This window comes from Chiloscyllium plagiosum, chromosome 11, assembly GCF_004010195.1.
Source record: "Chiloscyllium plagiosum isolate BGI_BamShark_2017 chromosome 11, ASM401019v2, whole genome shotgun sequence".
Lineage (NCBI taxonomy): Eukaryota > Metazoa > Chordata > Chondrichthyes > Orectolobiformes > Hemiscylliidae > Chiloscyllium > Chiloscyllium plagiosum.
Window position 1 is genome coordinate 27,676,639 of NC_057720.1, and position 12,819 is coordinate 27,689,457.

The following is a 12,819-nucleotide window of genomic DNA, read 5'->3' on the forward strand; positions in this document are numbered from 1 at the left end:
ACTGCAATGTACTGTACTGCACTGTAATGTACTGTACTGCTCTGTACTGCACTGTATTGCACTGTGCACTGGTGACGAAGGAGGTTGATGAGGGGATAGCGGTAGATGTGGTATATATGGATTTTAGTAAGGCGTTTGATAAGGTTCCCCATGGTAGGCTACTGCAGAAAATACGGAGATATGGCATTGAGGGTGAGTTGGAGGTTTGGATTAGGAATTGGCTGGATGGAAGAAGACAGAGGGTAGTAGTTGATGGCAAAGTTTCTTCATGGTGTGCCGTCACTAGCGCTGTTCCGCACGGATCTGTTTTGGGACCATTGCTGTTTGTCATTTTTATAAATGACCTGGAAGAGGGGTTAGAAGGTTGGGTGAGCAAGTTTGCGGATGATACGAAAGTCGGAGGAGTTGTTGACAGTGAGGAAGCATGTAGCAGGTTACAGCAGGATATAGAGGGGCTGCAGAGCTGGGCAGAAAGGTGGCAAATGTAATTCAATGTAGCTAAGTGTGAGGTGATTCACTTTGGGAAGAATAACAAAAAGATGGGGTTCTGGGCTAATGGTCGGATACTTGGTAGTGTGGATGAGCAGAGGGATCTTGGTGTCCATGTACACAGATCTCTGAAAGTTGCCACCCAGGTAAATAGTGTGGTGAGGAAGGCATATGGCGTACTGGCTTTTATTGGTAGAGGAATTGAGTTCCGGAGTCCTGAGGTCATGATGCAGTTGTATAAGACTCTGGTGCGGCCGCATCTGGAATATTGTGTGCAGTTTTGGTCGCCATACTATAGGAAGGATGTGGAGGCATTGGAACGGGTGCAGAGGAGGTTTACCAGGATGTTGCCTGGTATGGTAGGAAGATCGTATGAGGAAAGGCTGAGGCACTTGGGGTTGTTTTCATTGGAGAAAAGAAGGTTTAGGGGTGACTTGATTGAGGTGTACAAGATGATTAGGGGGTTAGATAGGGTTGACAGTGTGAACCTTTTCCCGCGTATGGAGTCGGGTATTACAAGGGGGCATAGCTTTAAATTAAGGGGGGGTAGATATAGGACTGATGTTAGGGGTAGGTTCTTCACTCAGCGAGTCGTAAGTTCATGGGATGCCCTGCCAGTAGCAGTGGTGGACTCTCCCTCTTTATGGGCATTTAGGCGGGCATTGGATAGGTATATGGAGGATAGTGGGTTAGTATAGGTTAGGTGGGCTTGGATCGGCGCAACATCGAGGGCCAAAGGGCCTGTACTGCGCTGTATTGTTCTATGTTCTATGTTCTATATATGCACTTCACACTGCTGTTACAATGTGAGACCAATGAAATCTTATTAAAATTCAGGACTTTGCATTTTTAACATTGGCCTTTAGTGAGTGACATTATAAGCGTTACAGCAACCTTTACTCCAGTATTGCCCAGGATCACACATAATGACTTTCATTTCTCTTTAGAGATGTTTGGTGGTCATATTTCAATTCCACTGTGTTATATATTAATCACTCATGTAAGCAAATATTTTAGAATAACAAATAAAAAAATTAGTTGTGTATTTTATAGAATTTTTTTAAAAAAATTTAAATTTTTAATGAATCTTTTGAATTCAGATTTTAATGGAGAAGACACAGTTTTATTGAACAATGTTTAATTTCTGTCTGCAGGACCAGTACCAGTTATGTTACCGAGCAGCGCTGGAGTACCTTGGAAGCTTTGATCACTATGCAACGTAACTTCTATCACCCAATCAGAACTTGTGACTTTCAGGACCCAGAAAATAATTTTTTGAGCCATATCAAATCATTGTTTGGTTATCCTGTACAGCGAGTTGTCAAGGTGTAATGATATCAGCAACTCAGAAATTCTATCATGGTTCTTGGACTTATCAGGAACTAAGTTGACTTGTTTTAACTCCGAACCAATATGATAATAATTTACACATCTCAAATCCTCTTCAATCTACATGGGATTCCTTTTTTGATTATAAGTTTAGCTCAAATATAATGCATCAGTTTTTTTTGGGCTTTAACAGGGGTGCCATCAACAATTTTATAAATCTTTTTATTAAAATTGGTATTTTTTTCTGAAGCTAAATTGTTTTGCTCAATGGCAAAACAGAATTCCTTGTGCTGTAAATGCATTTTTTAATTTTATTATAATTGGTTAAGTTTTTATATTCTCCTTTTTGCTGATTTAAGGGTTCTTTATGTTTGCAACAGAGCTGCCCATTTTAGTGCAGCTCTGTATTTAATCCGGGGTGACTGGAATCTTAACCACTGTTCTGATAATAGCTGCTGTATCTACTCCTAGGGATAGACAAATCAAACTGAAGTTTAATCTTATATGAAAGTGTCTTCTCTCCAGATACTGTACAATACAAAACTATTAATACTGAATAAAGCAGGAGCCTGGTGCTGTTAGATGAATTTAATAAAAAAAAACAAGGATGCATTTTGGTTTTGTACAGTTTCTTAATATGACCGATTTGATCCTTTCCTTGTTTTAAAAAAAATAAAAATGTTAGAAAAAGTAATCAATACCCAATAATCTATTGGAGATAAATTTAAACTGGATCACAACCAACTTCATGTAAACACTGCAGCGCACCTTGCTACAAACTTCAATCACCTACCCAGAGAAGAGCTGGGAGCAGCAACGCTTATTTGTCACCAATCAGACCAGTTGGTCTCTGTTTTACGTTGACTATTGTGGGAGTTAAGACTGCTAAGCGTTTCCTTACCAATAGCCTGAATTTTCCAGTTAGCTATTATGGTGGGTGGAAGTTCTGTGATTGGATAATCAACTGTTATTCTGTGGAGCTGTTGCAGTAGGGTGTCTGGGTGTGGAATTGGGGAAGGTGGTGGATGAATGCCAAATATAATCAATTAGAATGATATCGACTGTAACCTGATTTGAAAAGGTTGAATTGTTCGGAACACGCTCATTTTTACCTTGTGTATGCATAGTGCTGTAGGGGTTACTCTGTTGTATACACAGTCTGTTTTCTATTTGTTGATAAATGAGATCATCATTGGAAAAGTCTTGATGTTAATAAAGTTGAATAATCGGGTTTTATACAACGTGGTTTCATTGGGGAATTCTTACTTCTTATTCCACTCTTGAAAATTAAAGCTTCATCTATGATAAACATCAATCCTCCGTTTTGGTCTGCATGCAGATATAAATATAAATTTACCAAAAGCAGTTTAGTAGAAAAGTAAGGCCATTGCTGATTAAAAACAAATTAATGAAGTGAAGTTGGGAGGAGAGTGATGATGAGATGAGAACTCAAAATGATTTGCAGATGTAATATTGTGATCACACTTGTTTTATGTATTGACTCCACTGAAAATGAATATTATGGATGTAAATTTGCTCACTGAGCTGGAAGGTTCATTTCCAGACGTTTCGTCACGTTACCAGGTAACATCAACAGTGAGCCTCCGGTGTTCTGACCCGCTTTCGATTTGTGTGTTGAGGTTTCCTTGGGTTGGTGATGTCATTTTGTGTGATGTCATTTCCTGTTCTTTTTCTCTGAGGGCCTGATCATCTGAAAACGAACCTTCCAGTTCAGCAAGCAAACTTACATCCAGAACCTTAACCTGAGCTACAAATCTTCTCAAAACTCGCTGAATATTATTATATCACAGGAGTGGAACTGAAATTAGATCCATTCATGTAACACATTTTAGGGGCCAACGTAGACTCACGATTCCCCATTATTTCAATTCCAACCTTTCAAATGAAGATCAGACAGCCAACTTTATTTCCTCTTTATTTCCTGCATCTTGCTGGGAGAACTTCCAAGTGCTGACAGCCATGCAATACTGTGGCCAAGTTTCCATTCCTCATGTATGCATGCTTAAGGCAAAGTACCAGTAAGCTGTTACACAGCCAAGCCAAATTCTGTTCCCACTAAATATCATTCATATTTTCTCTGACAGAGGTTTACCATTGACAGTTTTAGTCTCCTTCTATGGCTAAAGCTTCTGAGGCCAATTATTAGCACCTACACAAGATCAGCTAACTCACCAAAGCCTGTGAAACCTGGAGCTGGATGCAACCATTCCTCCACCACCACCCCCCACCCACAACACACACATATAATTAAAAAAAGAAAGGCAGCTGCCCTATCAATGAAGAGATTTGAAGTATAACTTATATCTCTCTGGAACAAGAATCCCACCGCAAGGATTCTGCCTCTGAGAAGCTTGGTGGTAGCTCTACAGAACCAATAGTACGATGGGGAGCAATGGCCACGGTGTGTGCTGCAGCAAGGCCAAAAGGAAGTACACTGTGATAAATTCAATCCAGCGGATAGGGGGTGTTAGGGAACCCACTGACAAGGTGCACATCTGCAAACCCTTTCTCCTGTGGGTCAAAACAATACTGATAAAGAATCTCAAGATACTCCCTTCACGACACCTTTAAAGGGTCTGGTGATCTCTGGCAATACTCAAAACAGCAACAGTGGATGATGTTGGATCCTCAATCCCTCACTCTTCTTATCTTCAGTGTTCAGTCCTTTTCTAACTGTGTAACACACATGGCAACACGTGCTCTATACTTAGAACACTGCTTAACGTCAGGATATGTTCTAAAACTGTCAAGCCAAAGGCATTCATTTAGAGATAATCTTGTTTGTTTCCTCATTACATAAATTCTGACTGTGTTCTAAACTGTCAAACAGAATACAGACTGAAACCTAACGCCAATGAAATTAATCTTCCATTAACCCATTATTTCTCAGCTATTCTTTCCCATAGCAACTCCAGATCACAGGGCATTTTGTGGAACCTCATAGTGTTATAATGAGAAACTAAATAACTGCCTTCCAGAATATTCCTGAGCAGACGTTGGTTATTGCATTAAAAGAAAACATGTGCTTTCCAAAGGACACTGGTCCTCACAAGATATACAAGCCTTTTTCCTGATGTCTGAGTGTATAAATATGTTTTATGATGTGATGATAAGCCAGTAAGATTATAGGCTATATTTCTGGATGATACTGTTAGCTTAATTCAACAGGTACAATAATGAATGAAGGGGTAAGCCACACCACAACTCAGTACAGTCTCACCAATGAGGGGAAATTAGTCAAGTTTCCATTGCTCAACACTACCAAGTGCTCCTTCTAGCAATTTCAAGGACATGAACATAAAATGAAGTTAGATTGAACTCTGATGTGATTCCGTTTGCATGCAGGTAAGTGAGTCACTGCTTTAGTCACATGAAGCTGTTATATCATTATTAAAGAAAAGCACAGAGACTGTTGGGGAGATGGCCTCACAGGGAAGGCAGCAATGGCCACATTTGTGGTCGACTCTACTGCACAGCAGGAGAGGAAAAAGATTGGGGAAAACTTTAGTCATAGGGGACTTGATTGTAAGGCAAACTGACAGGCAGTTCTATGTCAACAAACGAGATTTTCAAATTATATGTTGCCTCCCTGATGCCAGGGTTTGGGATACCTAGAGAGACTGTCGGGCATTCTGAAGGGGGAGGATGAACAGCTAGCAGTCATGGAATACGTTGGTACCAGCAACATGGGTTAAAAAAGAAATAAGGTCCTACAACAGGAATTTAGACAGGTAGTAGTTTAAAGAGGAAGACTACAAAGGCTGTAATCTGTGGATTACTTACACTGCCACCCGCTACTGAGTACAGGAATAGAAAGATAAGTTGAATGAACTTGTGGCTAAAAGGATGGTGTAGGAGGGAGGGCTTTAGGTTTTTGGATGTTGGGACAATTCTGGGTGAGGTGGGACATGTACAAGCTGGACAGATTTCCCCTGTACTGGAATGGGTCCAATATGCTAGCTGAGAGGTTTGCTCATGCTGTTGTGGAGGTTTTAAACTGATTTGGCGGGGGAATGGGGCACAAAGTAGATGCGAAGTCAGGAGCAGGGTCCAATCAGAAATGGAAGGAATACTAGGACAATGCTGTAGGCAGAGAAGAGATCTAGACAACTATCTAGACAGGATAAGGCACATCGAGATCTAGACAACTAACTTGTATCTATTTTAATGCAAGGAGCTTGACTGTTAAGGTGGATGAACATAGAGCATTGGTCAGCATGAAGAAATATGATTCACTGCAATCATTGAGATATGGTTGGAGGAAGGACAGGACTGGCAGCTCAACATTCCAGGGTACAGAGGTTTGAGGTGGAAGAGGGCAAATAGGCAATTAAGACGTGGACATTGCATTTTTGATAAATGAATCACTGCAGTAATGACGGAGGACATCCTAGAAGGGTCTTCAAATGAGGTCATCTATGTAAAGCTTAGAAATGTAAAAGGGTTGATTACCATCTTGGGATAATACTACAGGCCTTCCAACAGTCAGAGGGAGAGATAGAGGAGCAGGTATGTAAGCAGATCGCAGAAAGATGTAAGAAAAACTGGGTTCGCTATAAGGGACTTCAACTTTGTAACATTAACTGGGATTGCCTTGTGAAAGGATCAGATAGGGTGGAATTTTTAAAGTGCATCATGGAGAGCTTTTTGTACCAGTAGGTAGATAGTCCTACTAGAGATGGAGCAGTGCTGAACCTAATCCTCGAATGAAGCCAGTCAGGTGGTTGAAGTATCAGTGAGGATTTTGGGGATAGTAATCATAACTTTATAAGTTTCAAAGTCATTATGGAAACAGATAAGGATGGTGCAGAAGTTAAGTGTCTAATTTGGAGAAGGCCAATTTCAGTATCTTTGACAGGAATTGGCAAACATAGATTGGGAGCAGCTATTTGCAGGAAGTCTACATTTGGAAAGTGGGAGTCTTTTAAAAGTAGAAAAGTGAAAATTCAGGGCTAGGAAGTTCCCCTAAGAGTGAAAGGCATGGGCAACAAGTCCAGATAATTCTAGATGTCAAAGAATGCTGAGAGTTTCCTAAAGAAAAAAGAAGGAAGCATTTGTCAGGTACAGCACATTATAAACAGGATAGGCTGGCTTTGTATTCCTTGAAGCAGACGTGTCTGAAGGGGATCTGATTAAGGTATTCAAGATTATGAGTGGTATAGACAGAGTATATCATGAGAATCTCTTCCACAGGACAGACATGTCGAAGACCAGAGGGTGGTAGATACATGAAACATGCTACCTGAGGTGGGGGGAGGGCGGCAGGTACTCTCGAAACATTTAAGAAGCAACTGTGGAGTTTGCACATTCTCCCCGTGTCTGCGTGGGTTTCCTCCGGGTGCTCCGGTTTCCTCCCACAGTCCAAAAATGTGCAGGTTAGGTGAATTGGCCATGCTAAATTGCCTGTAGTGTTAGGTTAAGGGGTAAATGTAGGGGAATGGGTCTGGGTGGGTTGTGCTTCGGCGGGTCGGTGTGGACTTGTTGGGCCGAAGGACCTGTTTCCACACTGTAAGTAATCTAATCTAATCTAATCTAAACTGGATAAGAATTTAAAATGCTGAGGCATAACTATGGACTAAGTCCAGGTAAATGGAATTAGTATGGTTTGGTGTTTGTGAGGCCAGTATAGATGTGTGGACTGAAAGCACTACATACAGCACTATATGCTGTATGACTCTATGAAAACACCAAGCAGATTTCAGCATCAATATTCCCTTTTTTTTCAACCAATTTCCATTATCATCCTACTTCTTCCTTATGGGTCCTTTTTTATATCATGTGATGTGTCAGCATTGCTGTCAAGGCCAGCATTCGTTGTCCATCTTTCATGCCAGTGAGAAAACAGCTTTTCATCAGTTGAGTCTTAAGCTCTGAATGAGCTGTCCTGAGCTTCCTTCACTGGTGCCCTCACTCACTGAATTTTAAGATGAGCAAAACTGAGTTGTACTTGCATCTTTTGTCCTTACATCACCAGCCTTTCTGATCCTCTCTAACTTTATCTTGTAAACTCATTTCTTCCCTCTTTCAATTGAAACTGTAAACAAAGTACTAGTTATTACATTTCTCACTCTTTACTCATTTTTAAAGAATTGTGTCCACTGACCTTCCAGTTCTCCATTCTTATCGATTCAACATTAAATTTGCCATCACTGATACCTAACTAGGTTCATTCCACTGTTACATGGTGCAAAGTCTTGTCTCTATTTTGCTGAGATTGATAAGCACTATTATTGTTCTTCATATCTTTTAATGATAAACTCACTAACAAGCAGTTAATACTTTTTACATTGTCACTGACCTTGTCTCTTTCCTACTGCAAAGGCTTCATCCCTTTCTCTCAATCTCAGCAATACTGTCGTAAATGCAGTGGAGATTTCATTTCCAAAGTTTTTAAAATGTTATTTTTCTTTAATAAGCTACACATTAACTGGGCTCTTGCTTTTAGTATCAGTCATGGGCAGCACAGTGGCTAAGTGGTTAGCACTGCTGCCTCACAGCGGCAGGGACCTGGGTTTAATTCCTGCCTTGGGTGACTGTCTGCGTGGAGTTTACACATTCTCCCTGTGTCTGTGTGGGTTTCCTATGGTTTCCTCCCACAATCCAAAGATGTGCAGGTTAGGTGAATTGGCCATGCTAAATTGCCCAAACTGTTAGGTGCATTTGTCAAGGGTATATACAGAATAGGGGAATGGGTCTGGGTGCTTTACTCTTCGGAGGGTCGGCAGGAACATTGTTGGGCTGAAAGACCTGTTTCCATATTGTAGGGAATCTAATCTAAAAATTCCATTTATATTTCTGAAACCTGCACTGCCTACTTCTATCTCCTCATCATAATTCACAGACAGTTCTGTCCCTTGGGAGTTAACAATGAGAGGGGGCAGGAGCAGGTTTGGATAAGGATTGGGTTAACACTCAGAAAATGGCATTCAAATGGAAACTGACAAAATTTTGACCAAGTAAGGAAACTACATGGAGTTGTTGGGTAAGGAATTAACATATGGACATAGGTAATTAACTGTGAATATCGATACTTTTAATCAACCTGTTCAGGTTATAATATACCTCTGGAGTAGATGGTACAGAGGTAGGGACGCTACCACTGCACCATAAGTCCCTAAAATTGGTGTTGCCATGTTGTAGCTCAAAGTCTAATTAAGTTGTTGTCATTTTTAAATCAAATTTATCAATCCAGCATTTGACTTGAACAGTCACCACACAGCTTAAACAAGCTCCGAGGAAGACCATAAGATACAAGAACAAAATTAGGCCATTCAGCCAATCAAGCCTGCCATTTGATCATGGCTGATATGTTTCTCAATCCCATTCTCATGCCTTCTCCCCGTAACACTTGATTCCTTTACTAATCAAGAATCTCTCTATCTCTGTCTTAAATACACTCAATGACTTGGCCTCCACTGCCTTCTATAGCAAGGAGTTCCATTGAATCACCACCCTCTGGCTGAAGAAGTTGCTCAGCATCTCAGTTCTAAAGGATTGTCCCTTTAATGTAAGGCTGTACTCCCAAGTCCTAGTCTCTCCTTCTCATGGAAACAACTTCTCCATGTTCACTTTAACCAGGCCTCTCAATGCCCTGTAAATTTCAATCTGAGCCCTCCTACATCCTTCTAAACTCCATCAAGTACAGACCAGAGTCCTCAACTGCTCCTCATATGGCAACTCTTTCATCCCTAGGATTATACTTGTAAACGTCCTCTGGACCCCCTCCAAGGCCAGCAAGTCTTTCCTTAGATACGGGGCCCAAAACTGATCACAATATTCCAAATGTAGTCTGACCAGAGCCTTATACAGCCTCAACAGTGTTTTCAAGCCCTCTTGAAATGAATGGCAACGTCACATTTACCTTCCTAACCACCTGTATGTCAACCTTAAGAAAATCCTGAACTAGGACTCCAAAGTCTCTTTGCGATTCAGATTTCTGAAGCCTTTCCCTATTTGGAAAATAGTCTATGCCTCTATTCTTCCCACCAAAATGTATAACCTCATACTTTGCCACATTGTATTCCAACTGCTACTTCTTTGTCCACTCAGCACGTCCAATTCCTTCTGCAGCCACCCCACTTCTTCACTACTTATCCCTTCATCTTTGTGTCATCTATAATCTTAGCAACAATGCCCTCAATTCGTTCATCTAGATCATTAGTGTATAACATGAATAGTTGTGCTCCCAACACTGACCCTTGCAGAAATCCACTAGTCACCATGTGCCATCCTGAAAAAGACCCCTTTATCCCTGCTCTTTCCCCTCTGCTAGGCAGCCAATCCTCTGTCCATACCAGTGCCTTGCCTCTAACACCATGAATTAGAATTAAGTTTTATTGTCACATATACTCAAGTACAGGGATACAGGAGTACAGTGATAAGTGAAAAAAGTCACTATTCCCATCTTAGGTACAAAGGTACCGAGGTACAAAATCTTAGATATAAAGCAGAAAAATAAAGAAGGACAAAGTTCAACATTGCAGTCCTGAAGTGATTAGCCATGGCCCTGGATCCAATCTCTTCCACCCCGACGCTGATATCATCACCAGCTGGAAGCAGTCGGCTAGCCTCAAGTCCTTTCACCGGGTCACCATTCTTCTGCGCCATCTTGCCTCCAGTAACATGACCAGCACAAATCCACACTGGCCGATCTCAGCAACGCACTGAAGCTGTCAGGTTCCACACCGGGCACTGGGCCCAACCTCCTGTCCTCCCCCCAATACAGCCACTGGGAATACAAACTCAATTCACTTTGCTGCCGCCAGGAATAAATTTCACATCAAACAAGCTGAATCTGCTGAGCTCTCAACAAAAGGTTAAAGAAAGAAAAAAAGCAATTAAAGAGGAAAAAAAAAGGATCTTATTTCGCAGCCTTGAGTGCGGAAACTTATCATAGACCTTCTGGAAAGCCAAAAAGATCATATCCACTGGCTCTCCTTTGTCTAACTTGATGGTTATCTCCACAAAGAATTCTAACAAATTTGTCAAGCGTGACCTCCTCTTGACAAAATCATGCTGACTTAGACCTATTTTACAATGCACTTCCAAGTGTTCCGCAATCTCATCCTCGATAATAGTCTCTAAAATCTTAACAAAGACCGAGATCAGGCTAACCTGTCTATGGTTTCCTGTCTTCTGCCTCACTCCTTTCTTAAACAGGGGTATTACATTAGCCACTTAGGAACTCACCAGGTCTGAGGGGCAAGAGCACAGTGGGGACTTATTAAACAATAACTAATTGCACAGCTTGTAGCCAGCTTCAGTGGAACCTCAGCCCATCCATTCCCGACTACGCACTTCAGGCTGATGGCTTTTCTATCCATTGTATCGCCGTACAGGGTGAAGGAGTTTGCTTTTTAATCAACAACTTGTGGTGCACGGATATTGCAACCCTGGACAGCCATTGCTCCACAAACCTTGAACTCCTCAGCATCAAATGTGGCCCCTTCTATCTACCACAGGAATTTACCGCTACTATAGTAACTGCTGTGTGCATACCGCCACAAGCAAAGGTTGAGGAAGCTCTGGATGTGTGGTACTCCACCACTAACACCTTAGAGACTGAACACCCCGAGGCTTTGTTTGTTGTGACTGGCGATTCCAATCAAGCCAATCGAAGGAAGGTGTTGCCCAAGTACTACCACAACATTACCTGCTCAACCAGGGGCCTGAACATTTTAGACCACGGCTACACCACTGTGTCTACCGCTCTATCCCCCGCCCTCACATTGGGAACTCCAACCACAATGCCATGTTTCTTCTCCTGGCTTACAGGCAAAAGCTCAAGCAAGAGACCCCCCTCGTGGATACAGGTCCAATGCTGGTCGGCGGAGGTAGGGGATCAACTCTGGTGCTGTCTAGAATTGGCTGATTGGACCATGTTCAAACAATTCGCAGGTACCTTGGACGAGTACACCACACCGTCACAAGAGTTTATCAGCAAGTGTGTGGAGGACTTCATACCGAGGAAGTCAATCTGGATGTTCCCCAACAGGAAACCCTGGATGAATCAGGACATACAGAACCTGCTAAAAACCAAGCGTGAGACCTTCAGATCAGGAGACCCACTCAAAGAAAAGGAATCTAAGTATGACCTTTGCAGAGCTATTAAGACAGCCAAGGACCAATACCGATCCAAACTAGAGACACAGACACCAGGCAACTGTGGCAAGGACTGAATGACATCACAGGTTCGAAAAAGAGACAGTGCAAGACAGCAAACGATGACACATCCCTCCCAGATCGTCTCAACTCCTTCTATGCTCACTTTGAGCAGAAGTTTGGAGGAGAGGTAACACCAATTCCAACAAGTCCTGATGAACCTATCCCAACAGTCAGATCAGTTTTCCTTCGTGTGAATCCAAAGAAAGCGAGGTAACCAGATGGAGTACCAGGCTGTGCACTCAGATCATGCGCAGATCAACTGGCAGAGGTCTTCTCAGACATCTTCAACCTCTCCCTGCAGCAGGCCAGTCTCCCTGCCTGTTTCAAGAGGGCCAACATCATCCCTGTGCCTGAGAAGGCTCATGCAGCATGTCTCAATGACGACTGCCCAGTGGCCCTAACTTCGGTGCTTTGAAAGGCTGGTCGTGGCATTAACCAGCCTTCCCATTACTCTTGACCCATTCCAATTTGACTATCAGACCAACAGATCCACATCAGATGCCATATCACTTGCCCTTCATTCCTCCCTAGAACATCTTGACACCAAAAACAACTATGTAAGAATCCTACTCATTGACTACAGTTCAGCCTTCAACACTATTACTCCCTTGAGACTGATTACTAAACTTAGTGATCTTGGACTAAGCCCCAATCTCAGCAACTAGATCCTCAGGCCACAATCAGTGAAGACTGGTGACAATATTTCATCATCTCTGACACTCAACACTGGAGCCCCCCAGGGGTGCATGCTAAGCCCCCTCCTGTACTCACTGTATACTCATGACTGCATCACCAAATACCAGACTAATGCCATTT

The 12,819-nt window shown here is 42.1% G+C and overlaps 1 protein-coding gene across 25 annotated transcripts in view; it reads left to right on the top strand.

Moving 5' to 3' along the window:
- The window catches only part of LOC122554240 (receptor-type tyrosine-protein phosphatase F-like), a 465,745-nt gene extending 462,691 nt beyond the window's left edge, over positions 1 to 3,054 (top strand). For all 25 annotated transcript variants that reach the window (XM_043698932.1, XM_043698931.1, XM_043698941.1 and 22 more), the window contains one exon: positions 1,644 to 3,054. In XM_043698932.1, coding sequence (XP_043554867.1) covers positions 1,644 to 1,712 — 69 coding nt within the window. In that variant the 3' untranslated portion in view covers positions 1,713 to 3,054. The remainder of the gene's footprint in view (positions 1 to 1,643) is intronic.
- Positions 3,055 to 12,819: the final 9,765 nt, after the last annotated feature.